General features: G+C 40.3%; 1 protein-coding gene across 1 annotated transcript in view; it reads right to left on the bottom strand.

Annotated features, from left to right (window-relative positions):
* Nucleotides 1-17640, bottom strand: part of GTF2E2 (general transcription factor IIE subunit 2) — a 65079-nt gene that overhangs the window by 15610 nt on the left and 31829 nt on the right. Inside the window, exons 3-4 of the mRNA XM_018557905.1 lie at nucleotides 9934-10025; nucleotides 3945-4052 (exon numbers count right to left, since the gene is read on the bottom strand). Of these exons, the coding sequence (XP_018413407.1) occupies nucleotides 3945-4052; nucleotides 9934-10025 (200 nt within the window). The remainder of the gene's footprint in view (nucleotides 1-3944; nucleotides 4053-9933; nucleotides 10026-17640) is intronic.

Genomic DNA, 17640 nt, shown 5'->3' on the forward strand with positions numbered 1-17640 from the left:
CCTCTAAAAACAGACATATAAGACAGTCGCTTGCTCCTCGCTAGGACCCTGAGAGGCCCCAGTGAGCGGCTGACTAATATGCCTGTTTAGAGGCTGCCACTGCCTGATTGTGACCAGCCCAGATGGCATACCGGGTCCTCCAGACACTGCGGATACTAGCGAGACTCGTACAGCCCCCCTGAGAGTCCCACACAGCCAACCTCAAAGCTGTACAGCCCCCGAGAACCCATACAAACCACACGAGAGCCTGCAAAGCCCTCCAGAGACCCTGGAGACATCAGGCCGCCACCCCGGACCAACACAGAGTATGTAGCTTCATATTATTCTGCATTGGATGTATAATGTATTGCTGGGATTTGCAGTCCTCTATAGCTGATGGTATTATTCTGCTTTGCTGTACAGTATAATGTATTGCTGGGATTAGTTGTCCTCTATAGTTACTGGTATTCTGTATTGCTGTATATTGTATTGCTGGGATATGTAGTCCTTTATAGTTGGTGGTATTCTGCATTGCTGTATAATATTTTGTTGGGATTTGTAGTCATCTATAGTTGGCGGTATTCTGCATTGTTATATAATGTATTGCCGAGATTAGTTCCTCTACAGGTTGGAGTCAGTGGCAAAACTACCAGGGTCACAGCTGCAACTGGGCCTTGGTGCTCCACCACTGACTCCAAGCTGCAGAGAGACTGTTCCCTTGCAGTATGAAGTGTTTTTCTAAAATAAATCATCAGGATTAAAGTCTAATTGCAGGATTGGCAATTTGAGACACAGGTTGGTTTAGTGATCCAAAAGAAGCCTTAAATGACAAACTCAGGAGTTAAATCTTAAAAATACATTCAGCATGAATTCAGAGATGGTTTGAGGATCTACAGCTGAGTGATACACAAATAAGATACATTTTTCTTAATAGTTAAGGTACTTTAATGTATTTTTAAACATTCATCTCCTGAGTTTAGGGTCACTTCAAGCACATCATGATAGCCAAGCTACAAAAAAAAAAATTAAAGGAGGGGTCAGCAATGGCAACCAACATTTCCTCGGTAAAGGTTTCCTTTAGGAGCTTTCTGTATAACAGAGAAATTCCCCCTCATGCAACTTCCAGATTTTGAAGTAATGCAGAGATGATTAAAAACTTCACCTGCCACTAAAATCTAGTATCACAGCACAATCATGCGTAGACTATAGTTGGTTTGATTTGCAAGTACAGTTGTGCTTAAGTTATCAGGCTTCAGTTCAACCTGCACTTTAAACAGTATAAGAGCGAGGGTCCCACTGTTGCATCTACAGGGGATTCAGAGGTGGCAATTCCTCTGTGCTTGAATGATAGGGAATAAAGCATTACATTAGAAATCCCCTTAAAACACTACAGTTCAATAGCTATACCTAACTGGCCAAGAATCTGGAGGTTATTCTTGAGATAGTGAATAGTTTAAAACTATACAGATCTCATCTATATAAATATTATGTGGGAAATCATTTTATTGTATAGAAGGTATGGAAACAATAATGTCCCTGTCCCCAGGCTTCTTAGTCACACAAACAGTACTTAATTTAAAAAAAATGTTCTTAAACCAAAAGGCATTCCGATTTGGGAACTGCATATTTTATTTTGCATAATGAAAACTGCCAAGTCTGTAATTCATCTAGTCTACCACTGCAAAGCGCAACATAAAACAAAGAGAGCTTTTGAAATAAAGGAAGACTGTAATTTGTGCGCAGATTATACAGCTTTGGGCTACAGAAGTGCAGTAATGATCAGGAATGTAATTAGTTTCCTGTTGCAGAGTTTCCATATTCATTTTAAATACACCTGTACCTGTAATACACAATACCGTGGAGGAGAATATCTGGGAAGGTAGACACTCTATAATTGTTCTTGAAACAGTGAACTAGTAAAATTCCTGGAGCGTCAAATAATCTGCAAAAATGCCCCTTTAAAGTGACATTAAAGTCAAAAAAATGTTTCCCCCCCATGTTAATGTTAGCACTTACCTTAAATGATGTCTATTAATCCGATCTTCTTTCCTGATGTTTTCATCTGTCCCTCCAGCGGTGCGGCGGCTCTCCGATCCATCGCTGACTCCTCTCTGCTTACAGGCACTTCCGATCCAGCGGTGTCTGCATGCGGGTGCACGCGTCCATAGGCTTACCCTGCTAGTCTCCCGGCCGAGAATCCGAACTGCGCATGCACCAGCCCCAAGATCCTTTGCGGCCGCAGGAACAGAATCGGATTCTCGGGCGGGAGCGTGCAGCGATAACAAGGTAAGTTTAAACCACTGTTAAAAGCGGTTTTTATTTTTTAAAAACTTTTTGCCCATCTCTACTGCTTGCTAGTAGAGATAGGCAAAAAAAAACGGAGGCTTTAGAACCCCTTTAAAGCTGAACTCCAGGAAAACATATAATACACTGATACATAGAAAGGAATTGCTTTACCTGGCAAAGGATTTGTATTTAAAGAACTCTGAGCAAATTACAAAATCAACCCTTGCCTTGGGGTTAAACCCTTAACACTGCAAGGGTTAGTTGCTTGTTTTGGTCTGGGGTCGAGAAGAAAAATATATACTCACCCGATCGATGATGTACAGATACATCAGGAGACGTTTCTAAAGTCGGGGGATGTAGCTAAAGAAAAAGATATACTCATCCGATCCTGCTAGACCGGTGCCTGCAGCCTACCCCGCCCCCCCCCCATCTCTGTTCAGGTGGTTTATTGACCCGTGAGACATTGTGTCTAATACGGTGTATTCGATGTGAGGATGCCAAGGGACAATTTCACTGCCGGAGCAGAAGAGGAGAGAGGCAGGATCAGGTGAGTATATATATTTTTTTTAATTTACCACCCTAGACCAAAACAAGCAAAATACCTGAACAATCTGATTGGATGCAGGCATTGTTCAGGTACTTTGAGAGCCAGCGGGGCCGACTAGCAAGATACTGAAGCGGGAGATTCCTCCATCCACACAGTTTAGCATAGATGGAGGAATCTGTTGCACTTTTTCCATCTGTCCATAGAAAAACTGCAGATAATCTATAGGTGTATGGCCAGATTTAGTTGTCTCAGGGCCAGTGAAAGGGGACAGTATAAGAATAGAATGCACACTGTTCTCTGCATGGTGCCCAGTCCGTGAAGCCTTCCAAGTTTCAGTTTTCTGCTCTAGGTAGAGCACTAGCTTTCAAAGCTATACTCAAACTCTACCTATGTCCAGATCTCCCCACGAGTGGGGAAAAAATTAAAGATATTCTGTAAATCTTATTTATCACTATATTGTAACCAATTTTTTTGGATGCATGAACCCCAAATATCACATTTTCTGGTTGCCATGCTGCATTTAAAGAAAGCCAACATTTCACTGTCAAATCCAAATAACTACAGATATTTGTAGATGGACAACATGGGTAGGAGGAAACTTTCTCCATATCTTATGGTACAAAAAAAAAATAAAAAAAATTCAAAAGTCTACACAGTAGAAGTACACTACACTACAAAGCAGAATATTTCAAGACAGGTAATGGACACATTTATCACATTAATTCTCCTACTGTATCAGAGATTGTACATGGGTGTTTAAAATACACGTATCCAGCATCGATTCTATGGTGGCATAACAGTAAGGAGCAAAGTGTTTTGAAAGCCTGTGTGCTCTAACACTTACAATACCTAATCTTTAAAAAAAAATAATAATAATAATAATATGTTGAGTTAGCCTGGCTATAGATAACAAAATGTTTCACTGAGAAGGTAATGCTCCCACGGTCATCGCTTCAATATACCAGGACTTCAGTGCAACTCGACTAACATGTGCATGCACGTTTAACCATCCAAAGGAAAACAGAGTCCCTGCACACAGATATTTCAACAAAGGAAATCATTTAATATTACACTTAGTATTCATATATCTTTATATACAAGTTCATAGGATCACCATTAATCTATACCTCACCTCAGACATTAACCAGTGCCTTTGTTTCATTCCAATATCAAGGTGCTGCGTTTCATCCAGGATTTCCTCCAATGTCAGTGGGTATGTGTCACCTCGCTGGTGTCGAGTCTGCAGAGGTAAACCAACATGTTAATTTATACATCACGACTTTCATTTCTAACCTGATAACTTTTTAAAAAATTGTTATTTTTCAGAAGATATGGAACTTTTCCCTTCTTTTCAGTCAGATAGTGTTTGTTGCAGGTCACTGTTACTGTTAGAATAGACTTCAAGTTATACTATTGGGAGACTCGCTGTGAAATTCTAATAGCAGCACACTGGACTAAATTAGGCTAGCATTGACTGTTCACGTGATTTAATTTGGGTAGATAATTGGAAAATATGTAGGTATCCATTACATGCTGAAGTGGGAACTCACTAAATCAGTAAATGTGTAATCTATGGTTATACTATTTTAATATAAAACATGAGCACCAGATGTCGATCTACAAAAGATAAGTGATCAGGTCCTTGCAGTTGTGTACAGTTGCAATCAATACATTGCACGTGTCCACACTTGCTTCAATGGCTCGCTTGCAAAACCTAGTGTTAGTAGTTAAAGTGACATTAAAGGATTCCCCCCCAATGTTAGTGTAAGGACTTACCTTAAATGATGTCTCTTAATCCGATCATCTTCTTCTTTACTGTCGTTTTTAGATATCCCTCCAGCACTGGGTGCGGGTCTCTGATCGAGCGCTGACTCCACTGTGCTCCTCTTCACTCATGTCCCACGGAGTCTGTGCGGGTGCACGCTGCTCCATAGACTTACCTTGCGTCTCTCCTCGTCTCACGGCCGAAGATCTGAAGTGCGCATGCGCCCGCCCCAAGATGCTTTGCGGCCGCCCGATAAATTTTCAGATGTTCGGACGGGAGCGTGCGGCGAAGACACAGGAAAGTTTTATCCTCTTTCAAAAGTTTTTTTTTTTTTAAGTTTTTGCATTTATCTTATGCTTGCTAGGGTTTAATAACCCTTTAATGTGTCTTTGAATTTGGAGTTTTCCTTTTGCCTCTCTATTAAGTGTTCTCATATCGCTACGTTGTACAGACAACACAAAACACACCTGACAAAGGAAAACACTAAGGGGGTCTCTTTATCATGTGAATATCTGTGAACATTAACTTTGTGAAAAAAATTACAAAAACAAAATGTTCAATATAATTTACTTTTTAGCTCAAATGCATTATGATGGAATATGTAATACTGCATTAAGGCCACTGGCAGTCAACACCACCAATCGATGTGACGCAGCAACGCTCTAAAATTGTCCCTTTTGGGACCAGAGGAACCACACTTAGCCTTTTGGCCAAAGCCACAGCTTACCTTGCCCTTTGAGCTCATCACCATTGTGGCAGTGGTTGGAAAGATGCCATTAAAATTTTCCTCTCCTGTTGGGCATACCTCCCCCAGGAGGTCTACAGGGCTCCACCGTAGATGGAGCATGGCCCAAGATCTGTATAGCACCCTGCGGGCAACTGCACAATATTTACGGTTAGCACCCCACACAGGGTCCAGTGGCCTAAGCACATTACAGCCTGCCCCAAAATGTTTTGTCTGGTGGGGTCCAGGTACAGGCATCCATCACCTAAGGACACTAGTTAAACATTGAGGCAGGCTGCAAATGGGAGGGGATATACAGGGCTGTCCTTACAGCTTTGATTTACCACTGTCCAATCATTTGAAGGTAGCTGATTTACCCAGTAATTCCAGAATTATCTCCCTGTGTCTTGTAATGTACAATAAAAAGAGTACACATTTCAAATGATGAAAATGATGCTCCCCCGAGGAATGAAAAGGACATGTGCTCTGCACTGGTAATAGAGTTTAAAAGAACATAAGAGGATAGAAATATGAGTGCTGCAACTGCGGAGTTGTTTTGAGGGGGAAAATGTTTTTGGACTGCCATCCTTACTTTACTACTTAGCAACATACTGACCTGGAACAATCATGGCACCTGATGGGGTAAGATGTTCTCGGGTCTCACTAAACAGTGACCACCAAGACAACCCGAGTATCCACCATCAGGTCACATATTTTTATGTTGGAATGTACCTTTTAAACATTGCCACTTCATCACATGTCTGTAAAGTATAGCAATGGATTCTACAAAGTGTACTGAGCCTTAGCAAGCAATCACAATTCTCTTCACCAGTGTAAGTGCAGAATAAAAAATATTGGTTGCTTGATATATAAGGAATATATTTACCATTCTGCACCTTGCACAGTCAAGTAGGGCTCATCAGTGGCAACTTAATGAAGATAAACTCCTACGTGTTCTCTTCAGTCAGTGATGCTCAGGGAAGCGAATACTGACCATCACTGACCATTTATGGAAACTTAAGAGCTCTTTATTAGCTGTAATACAGGAACTAAACAGTAAAGTGAGCCCTATGATTCTGCATTTACTGTACATAGATAGGGGGCAGAAAAAGAATAAATGTTAGCACTTGAAAAAGCAAATAGCAAGAAGAAGCTAGAAGGGTTATTAAGAAATTAAATGACTGTTAATTCACACAAAGCAAAAGAGACTAAAGCTAAAGAGTGCCATTTACGAGAACAAATATCAAACTGGTCACAGTGACAAACACTTTGCCCTGGATTTCTTGCCATAGCCAAGAGAGTTCAAGTGACACCAAACTCAGGAGATAAATCTTTAAATGCTCATTCAAGTACCTTAACTATTAACAATAATGTATCTTATTTGTGTATCACTCAGCTGTAGATCCTCAAATCATCTCTGAATTCATGCCGACTCTGTCCTTCCTTCTGGAGGGTGACTACTTTTGTTCTCCATGGTACCTGTGTGTGTTGTAAAGTAGCCACCTCTCCAAGCTTGATAGACTACAAATCTCACATTTCGTTTATCAATTTGTATTGAAATCACAGGAGTGAGCTTGGACCAGTGGCTACTTTAAAACAAGCATGGGGAACAAAAGTAGCCACCCTCCAGAAGGAAAGACAGCGTTGAGACAATTTCAGAGATGATTTGAAGATCTACAGCGGAGTGATACACAAAGAAGATACACTTGTGTTAATAGTTAAGGTACTTGAATGCATTTTTAAGGTTCCACTCCAAAGTTTAGTGTCACTTTAAGATACAAAAATGTAAAAAACGGTTTGTAACACTATGTCACTGGCTGGGCTGGTCTACTCTATAAATATAATGTGGTGATTCAATCTACTGTTATCAATTAAGCAGGAAAGTCTCCTGGGTGCTCTCCTTTAACAGATTGGGTGAAGGAAGTTTGTAATATAATAAGTGATACGAGGTAACATGGTGTCAGCAGTTGGCAGGCTTTCAGGGATTACTTCCACATGTCCAGATTACTTGGTTCATCGAGTAACTAAAATGAGGTAATCACATTATTAGACAATGCATAAACGGCCCTTGAGACTGTAGAAATGGTGCCTATTATATCTGCATAAAAACTGTATATTTCACTCACCATGATCGCTACGCTGCTCAGCAACAATACTTAAAGAAAGCACTTTGTTATATATATGTGGCATTGCACCTTATATAGTGAGTTCCAGATTTCTGCATAAACTTTAAAGGATAATTAAAGCCTCAGTTTTTTTTGCATATATCTACTGCTAGCAAGCAGTAGATATAAGCAAAAAAAAAAACCCGCTTTGAAAAGGGTTAATACTTACCCGTGTCTTCCCTGCACGCTCACGTCCGGAAGCCCGCCCCTTGTTGCAGTCATCGCAAGTACGATCTGCCTGTCCAAGATGGGCAGATCGTACGAGCTTTTAAATAAGCTTACGACCATCGCAAGACAAAAGTCTTGCGATGGTCGTAAGGTGTATGGGAACCTTTAGCCTTCCCTGGGACAATCCATTCCAGGGCAAGTGCTAAACGGGAGGTTCTGCCTTTACTATAATGAAAGTCCCAGTGTTGTAATACAGGGCACATCTAGCATGTTTTTTAGGCATACAGCACTTTGTGCAAGTATACCAAATATATATTTGCTCATTTCAGTATGCTCTCCAGCATTGGCTAACCTTATTGGCACAGCAGCAAACTATACGGTTTATTCAATATGTTTCCGTAGCATTATTTGTGCAGGGTAGTTTGAATCCCTGATGTAATGGCTAATAAGAAAAGGTTTATAATATTGTTAGGTCATAAAAAAGGTGAGAATTGATGATGCAATAAAGTAATTTGGACAAGGCTGGAAGTAGAGGTACTGAAAAGTTAAACTTTATCTATCTGTTCGAGATATGTACCACTGATAGTACTCTCCCTCACCCTCACTATAGGGGGGACAAAAAAAGGCTGAGGAATTCTATGCAGAACTGATTTATGGGAGAAAATTCTTACTTCACTGCCCCCCTACCATGATAAAACTGTATGGCTTATATGTGTCTGTATGGCTTATATGTGTTCCACTAGTTTAGAAGAACAAGACAACCTTTTAACTAAATGCACATAATGGTATGTGGGAGATTCTCATTTTTAAAAGTAGCCCTTAGATACCATTAAAAGCCTATGATATTTGTATATACCTAAGCAATGTTTAAGAAACACAAATATTGTAATGCGACAAGCACATTGCTATAAAGTTTCTTAGACACTCTCCCCCCTTCACAGATTCCAAGGTTGTTGGAAGATTTTACACTAGAAAGGTCAGTTCTTTTGTTCAAGTAAGGCAGTGTAAGGGCTTGCGTTAATGGGCAAATGCAGATTGCTTGCACTTGCACTGGAGATCAGTTTAGGATGCTTCTGAGATCATTCAGAGTTCAATGACCAATGAATATGACCTGCACTTGACCTAAACTTCATCAATCTGCTTCAAGCAGCTTTTGCATTCACAATGACTTTATGGGGACAGAAGCTGCTCTAAGCAGGCAAATTAGTAAGAATACATTAAAGAAAAAACAAAACACTGGCTTTGCAAAGGGACAAGGGGCCTTAAGGCTTAAGACTGCCTTCTTCCATAAGTTAGTTTATGCCTTTCATCTCAATCAGAACATTGTTCTTCCATTCCACTGTGCGGCTCCAGTTCACCAAAAGGAAATTCGGGCTGTGAGTATGTTTTAACCACTGTTTCAAGGATAGGGTTCCACCCTTTTCTGTCAAGGTGCACTCTACTAGATCTGGGAATGATTCCTGGGCTTGGCATCAGGCTACTGTTTACAAGATTTCAAGGCTGCCAGCCTTCTCCAAGTTCCACCAGGTAGATGTTCACACCTTATCTAAAGCCAGCTTTGGGTGTATGGAGCATAAGGCATCATTTTAACTTGCAAGTAGTCCCCAGTTGCTGTTGTTTTTTCTTGAGGCTACATGCACTCTCTAACATGCACAATGGAATTACCAGCTCAAATCTGGCCCCCTCTCTCCCCGATATATCTTTTGGCAAACAGTCCTTTACCTCTCCCAGTATGGGTGTACTATCTGCACCCTGTACTGCACTCCAGCACAGCCCTGGACTATGAATGTTGAATTTTGCTCTCAAATTCCAAGCACTCATTGGTCAGCATGGTCACCTGATTGAAGCGTACCAATGAGTGGCGCTTCTTAACACAGTTAAATACGGTTTTGGTTGAAATAATTTTTTATATCAGGACAAGTAGATTGTCATGAGGGACAAGTAGATCTAAAATCCTTGGACAAGTAGTTTAAAAAAAAAATTCCACACCCTGATGGAAGTCGACTTATGAGATCATACAAATTTTTTCCTTATTTTTCAGGGGTCCAGGTTATGCCATCCCTACATTAGGCTTTGTATCTTTGTTCACTGGCTCTGGATACAAGCGGTTTTCAAATTGAATGCGAATTTTGGATGTTACACTTAGCAAGTATCACAAAACAATCCTATGCTCCTCAACTCCAACTAGTGGCAGAAACACGGTGTGAACAGTATTAACCCAGTGTATGGCTGGGTGGAAGATTTATAAATGAGTCCTAAAGAGATAAAATGCATACAGTGCATTTAAAAAAAATATTACCTTCATATAGTTGACAATCTTTGCAAGGACACCAAACTTAAAGTTAGATGTCCCAGACAGGGGTTTGAGGCCGTATGAACCATTGCTACCATCTGCCAGAAAAAAAAAAAAAAAAAAAAATAAGGTTAGCCAATAAGTCAATATTTATAATCATTGATCATACATCATTTCGGGGAGAGGGAGACAGAAAAATTACATCAAGAAAACAAAAAACAAATGTTTGCTTTTTTATCAGGCTGTTTATGATGGTAATTGTAGGTAATTAAATAACATCCAAATGGTGCCTCCAATTTTGAGCATTACTTGCGATAAATTGAGTGGACTCTGACCACCGAATAGGAACTAATGATAGCCTCAGAGAAATAAAGGTTATTACTGCACACAGAGATCTAGTGGGCTCGTTCCCTCCTTGAAGAATTATTCTGCAAATAATGCTCTAATTTCTTGGCGAGAGTTGCTGTGGGTCTCAAAACCAGGACAACTAGTTTATGAACAGGCACATATCTTCTATGGTCTGCTTAATGTGACATTAAAGGCTATTTCCCCCACCTCATGCTAGTGTAAGGACTTACCTTAAATGATGCCTCTTAATCCGATCATCTTTTTCTTTAGTGTAGTTTTCAGATGTCCCCGATCCAGCGCCAACTCCGCTGTCCTCTTCTCTGATGTCCCACGGCGTCTGTGCGGGTGCACGCTGCTCCATAGACTTACCTTGCGTCTCTCCTCATCTCCCGGCCGAACATCTGAACTACGCATGCGCCCGCGCCCCAGACTTTTCAGATGCACAGACGGGAGCGCGCAGCGAAGACACAGTTTTAACCGGTTTCAAAAGGTTTTTTAAAAAAAGTTTTTGCATATATCTACTGCTTGCTAGGAGTAGATATATGCAAAAAATGTGAGGGTTTAATAACCCTTTAGGAATGGCCGCACAATAAAATATTGGAGCTGTCAACAACAGTTACCAGCAACTGAGTATGGAGGTCTCTGCCGGTTTGGATAGAATTTTCATGGATTGTTTAGGTAAGTCTATGTGAATGTGCACTGTGTAAAGTGCTGCGTAAAAATTGTTGGTGCTATATAAAAAAAATCAATAATAAATACATAGCTGTTTTTAAATAACATCATTCAGGCACATGGCTAGGCAAATCCCTGTGGACATTTTGTTTTTTTTGCATTTCCCAGTCACCACTGTACGCCTGTGGTCAATTCGGTCTTTTGATGAGAGAAAGGCGCCAGGATTAAAGTAACACAGCCATCTGCTCCTCTGCAGGTTACCGAGTGGTGCATTGTACAATCAAGATTCAATAGTGATGTGGAAATCAGCAGGCAGCCCAATCTCTCAGGATTGTAGAGGCGTTCAGTGGTGAGAAAAGAAAGTATTTATCCTTTACAGGTATGCCTTGCTTGAGTAGCAAGAGAGCGACAGGGTCGCTTTAAAAGGGAATTCAGAGTCTTTTCCATGTCTTTTTTCGATACACTTTATTTCAAAATATGTCCTACATTATTATTTACATTACTATTCATAATTTATTATATATCGGCATGCGGGCAACAGATTTACTCATTATATATGCAGACTCTGCTTCATACTTTTCGGAGCAACACAATGGTTTTGCAACTCCAAATCATTATGCAAGCCTATACGTTTGCAGACTAAATTAAAGCGACAATAAAGTCAAAAACTTTTTTCCCTCGCCCCCAATGTTAATTAAAGCATTTACCTTAAATTATGTCTCTTAATCGGATGTTCCTCTTTCCAGCCTTCTATCCAGCGCTGCTGCGTGTCTACGATCCCTGACTCCTCTGTCCTTGCTGGCACTTCCTGTCCCACGGTGTCTGCATGCAGGTGCATGCGCCCACCCCAAGAAGCTTTGGGGCTGCCCGAGCATTTTCGGTTTTTCGGACTGGAGCGTGCGGCGAAGACTGGCAAGTTTAAACCGCTTTTTAAAAAAACAAAACATTTTGCATACATCTACTGCTTGCTACCAGTAGATATATGCAAAAACACTGAGGGTTTAATAACCCTTTAAGACAATTAACTCCTTGTGTGGTTGACATAATTTCTCAACTTTGCCAGGGTTTGGTTTGTGAAAAGGTTTGCGAAACTTGCTTGAGGTTTGTAACTTTGTAGAAAAAACACTAAAAAGTCTATTGGTAGCCTATCTTGTTATTTAATTCTGGCCATTTGTAGGGCTAATAAGCAAGCCATTATTAACCCCTTCATGACTGAGCTTGTTTTTGGTTTCTGCTCGTAAATGACTGAAGCACTTTTGACATTTTTGCTGTGCGATTCTTCCATGTCAGTAATATACTTTCTTGAAAAGGACAGATATGTAATATAAATATATAGCCCTATGTGTGTCTAACACCTCGCTTAGGACAAATAAAATATAAAAAGAAGAGGAAAAATTGTAAAGAAAACACTTTTTCCCCAGTTTTGATTTGTAGTATTTTTTTACAAAAACAACACGGCTAAAAAAAAAAAATACAATAAAATACATTTATTTGTCCTTTATTTGGGAAAAACTAGAAAAAGATGGCAACCACATGAATCTATAACCAGCATTTATAGCAGGGCGCACGTGGGAAGGCTTACAACAATTTCTAAAATCCTAGGAGTGTGAGGTTTTTCCAAATAATACAAAACACAGAAAGATCCCCAGCGCACCTGCAACAAAATGAATTACCCTGTCAACAGTATGCATTAAAAGCAGAGGTTTTAGTTGCACAAACCAAAAATATGTGAAAGCCACACTGCCACCGTCAAGGCACCTCTGCAAAGTGTGGTCCTAACTATTTATTTTGAGTCTCCAAGTGTGAGCATATTAATGAAGTTGATTAATAGGAACATGTTCGTTTTGTTGCAGGCTAGCTGGCAGGTGCGCTGGGGATCTTTTTGTATTATTTGGAAAAACATCACATTCCTAGGATTGTAAAAACATTTCTGTACTTCTCAGCCTAAACCCTAACATTTAAATCTTTTGTCTCTAAAAGCTAGAAGTAGTCACCTGACATACAATGTCACTGTCACTAAGTGTCACACTTATGGACAGTGTGCCGCCGCAATGGGGCATAGAAGTTTATTTAGATAGAAGTTTTATATACCGTATTTGCCGGCGTATAAGACGGCTGGGCGTATAAGACGACCCCCCACTTTTTGTGTAAAAATATAGGTTTTGGGCTATACTTGTCGTATAAGACGAGTATAGCCCAAAACAATGTTTAAATGCACTTACTAACCTCCTTGGCGGTATTCCCGAGTGTGGCTCGGGGTTAATTTTCAGTACCATAAGTGTTAACCCCGAGCCACACTCGGGATTACAGTCTCTTACCTTGTCCAGGATCTCAGCAGCGTCCTCCATCTTCCGTCCTTCAGCTACTACCGCGCTGAGCCAATCACGGCAGGCTTTGAATGAATAATGAGTACAAAGCCTGCTGTGATTGGCTCAGCGCGGTATACGGTATGTAGCTGAAGGACGGAAGATGGAGGACGCTGCGGGGATCGTGGACAAGGTAAGAGACTGTAATCCCGAGTGTGGCTCAGGGTTACCACTTATGGTACTGAAAATTAACCCCGAGCCACACTCGGGAACAGCGCGGTATACTGTATGTAGCCGAAGCTACATACAGTATACCGAAGTATACGCGGCGTATAAGACGACCCCCGATTTTCGGGCGATTTTTTTTGGTCTCAAACCCCGTCTTATACGCCGGCAAATACGGTAGATTGTTTTCTCTATACCATTTTCCTATGGACGTTTATATAGTTAGTTTTATGCTGCCATCTAGTGACCTTTTGTAATAATGCACCTGTTTTTTATGTATTCCTTTCATGTGACGACACATTTCCTCTGTATGTATGCCCCCCCCCCCCCCCCCCAAGACAGCGACATACTTTGAACATCACGGTCATGAGGGAGTTAAAAAAAATTTAACCCTTCGGGTGAAAGACAAATCTGCAGCTCAGCTGCAGATTTTTACTGTAAGGGGTTAATTTTTATATAAAAATGATAGTAAAAAAATATATTTGAATATATCATTTTTATTTGTTACATTTATTTTTTTTACACTTTTCACTTTTTAAAAAAACGTTTTAGATTTTTATTTTATTTAATAATATCAAGCAGTCATTGTGAATTAATCTCACCATTACTGCTTGATAAATTAATTAATTTTTGGTTATTACTAGGCTGCTTCAAACTTAAGAAGAGCCAATAATAACCTTAGTGACACTGATCCTGCAGTATTTCTGCAGGATCAGATGTCACTAAAGGTTTTCCGATTGTTCCATCAACGATCAGAAAACGTCAACATTCTTTCAGGAATAGAAACATTGCTTTTCTATTCCTGAAAGTAAAAAAAAAAAAAAAAAAAAAAAAAAGTGTGTGTACATAGGGATATCCCAATCTACACCAGCTGTCAAGAGTGACGGAAGGAGCTGCAAATGAGGCTCCGCTCTCACTCTCAAGGTGCCCACATACCTTGCGTTAATCATACGATAATCGCGGGAAATCCCGCGATCGTACGATTATCGCAAGGTGTGTGGAAGGCGTGCGACCTCTGCTACTGTAAGGTCGCACGACTTTTATCTTAGGAACATGTTCGAAAAACCGCCGAGAATTGTACGATTGTCGGCGGGTGTGTGGCATGTTCGTAAGATAAATGCCGCAAGCGCACACTACCTGTTCAGCATTGTGGTCATCGGAAAACAGCAAAAAACAACATGACAGGGTTTTTAACTCTGCCCTACTCTATCCAAAACTACAAATATTTTGCAATAGATACACAAGTGGAGTAAGGATTTGTAACTTTTTAGACACTTTAAGCAGACTCTACTGGTGTAGTGACTATAGTGAAATGCAGAGCTAATATGTAGACCGCTTCATCCAGGGAGGGTCTGTGTTGTACCAAATACCTTCCACTTCTTAATAATAGGACTTCACCGTGCTTCTAGGCATTGATAAAGCCTTTGACATTTTTTGTATCCATCTCCTGACTATTGCCTGTCCACAACTTTATCCTGGAGATCTTTTGACAGTGCCGTGTCACCCATAGTTGATTGTTTACTTCAGTTGCACTACCAGAGACTGAAATGCTCCAGGAAAGCTCTTTTCATGCTGAGCGAATCACAATGACCACTGCTGATCACAGTTGAAAGTCAAATAGCGTTGTGTGCCATTGAGAAAGTGATAAGCTACAACTGATTTGAGTTTACAAGTCATTTCAGGAAGGGGTGATCCTTTTTCCAACTCATTGATTCTGTTTTTGAATTTTATTTTTTTTCTGACATGTTGGTGTTATATCTTTATATTGAATGTTGTAAATTGCACTGAGTAAATACAACTGGATAAAACAAAAACTATGTCCGTCTTCATTTCAGGCTGCAAAGCAACAAAATGTGATTATTTTAAAATGGGGATGATTCTTTCTATACCCACTGCATATCTGCACCAGTAGGGAAGAAATCACAGATCTCTGTATGTTTGTCTAGCTACACTTCACTTCTAAAACCATGTCTAATTGGCTGCCAATCAGTGCTCTTTGCAGGCTTCTCTGGTTGTCATCTTTCCCCTCAATGAAAAATTAGAAGAAGCAATTAGGTTGTAGATTTTGGGATCCTGGCAGATTTATAGACCAACAACACAGAAGTATAATATCAATAAAACCTTGGGCTTTTAGATGCCCATCAATATATTTTATAATACTATAAATATCTAAATCCAAAAGATGTTAAAAAAATAAAAAAATGCTACAAATAATGCAACATCATTGAAACGTCAATAACAAAAGAAAGAAAACTATTTAAATATATAAACATGTTCAGTCCTATTTAATTTATATGAAACAAAAACATACTATGATCATGTGAGAACCAGAGTACATTTGTATGTGGTCTATTTATCCCATAGTTCTCTTTAGGGTCACAGGAGGACATATACTAACATCCTCCCGTGACCCAAAGCTCAGTATATAGCGAGCTACAGCTCGTTATATGCTGAGAGCGCAGCAGCCGGGATGGATCCTGACAATTCTGCTGCGATCCACCAAGCTGGCTGATTGACTCTGCCTATATAGAGGCCGAGCCAGCTGTGTCCACTGCCTACCCCGTCCATTCCTCCAGTCAGCACGAGGGGGGGGCGGGGGGGGGATCCCTGTGGAGAGGGGCGGTCTGGATCTGCTCTCTGCAGGGAGATGATCGGAAAGTGATCGAGCGATGGTATGTGTTCGCTCATTTCCCGGTCTATAGAGCCGACCTGTGACAGTTTCAATGTCACATGTCGGCTCGAACTATGAGGATGAGTGGAAATCACTCACCTCATAGTTCTCCTTTAAATAAAAGATAAAAAGCTATGCAACATTGATGTTACATTAGTATGACAAATGACTGCATTAATCACATCTGTTCCATCAACAAGCTGGCATTTTTCAATACTGTTAATCCCTGGGACTGTACATCTGTAATGTAACTGACCGTGATATGCATAAAACCATCTGGTCTTAAATTGTACTATAAACGTACTGCCTTCCAATATATAGTAAAAACGCAAACTGCTGGAGCTATATAAATCCTTATTAACTTATTCAGGCCTGCTGGACGTACATAAACATCCTGATCCTAAAGTGGCTTAAACCAAGATCACGGCTGCTGCTACACAGAGAACCTGTCACCTCCAAATGTTATCACATAGGAGCCTGTTATCCCCTGTGTGATAGCAATAATGTTAAGTGGAAACAAAATGTTTTAAAGCAGTGTTAAAGTTTAAAAAAAAAAAAATTTTAAAAACCCAACCGCACCTGCTCCATGTGAATGAAAATGTGCATGTAGGGCATGCACATGTATGTAAACTATTGTACCACACATAAGGTATCACTGTGAACATCGGAGTGAGAGCAATTATTCTAGGGCCATAATCTGCTCTAAACTGATCAACAGGAAAGGCTTTTAAAGCGGCACCTATGGACAATTTTGAGTACCATAATTTTTCGCCATTGCACGTGCGCGCACAATTTTAATGCTCGACATGATTGCCATCTAATTACTCAATATAACCCCATCATTTTTTTTTTTTATAATAATGTGCTTTTACTAAACAAAAATGGTGCATATACAAACTATTTACAGTTACAGGAAATGAATACAGAGCATACAGAGCGCTACAAATATGCATACATACAAACATGCACATGAGTCTATGTAGTAGGGATACACTAAAAGTCACTTAGCTCCTACTATAGCTGGTCCACGATTTCCTTATTGAACAGGACTTTAGGCATTAAGTGATTCAGGGAAATGGGTTGTTGATCTTGGCAGTCTCTCTCTTGTAGTGCAGCTTTAGTGTTGCTCTATGGTGAAGATGCCTCATCTCCAGCTTCTTTTTTTTTATAAAATTCTTTTAACAAGTTTTTCAAAATAACAAGTAAGGGTTGAAACAGGGGACACCAAGTCCTATCATAAAGGCAGTGGACGCAGCCACTGAACACATACAGTACATGAACAGTAACATCAGAACAACACTTATGGCAATAATAGTGGTAATATCTCCAATAACAGAACTTCCGCCTGTGGGCAATTGTGATTGCTGAAGAGGGATATCAAGGACCCACCGGCGATCCGCCTACGGAGAAGGTAGGTACCTACGTACAGCGGGTAGGTTGTAGGGGATATTCAAGAAAGGGAGGGCATGGGGGAGATAGGGAGGGTGGGGG

Source organism: Nanorana parkeri, unplaced genomic scaffold (assembly GCF_000935625.1).
Source record: "Nanorana parkeri isolate BGI_ZX_2015 unplaced genomic scaffold, ASM93562v1 scaffold310, whole genome shotgun sequence".
In the NCBI taxonomy this organism is placed as follows: domain Eukaryota; kingdom Metazoa; phylum Chordata; class Amphibia; order Anura; family Dicroglossidae; genus Nanorana; species Nanorana parkeri.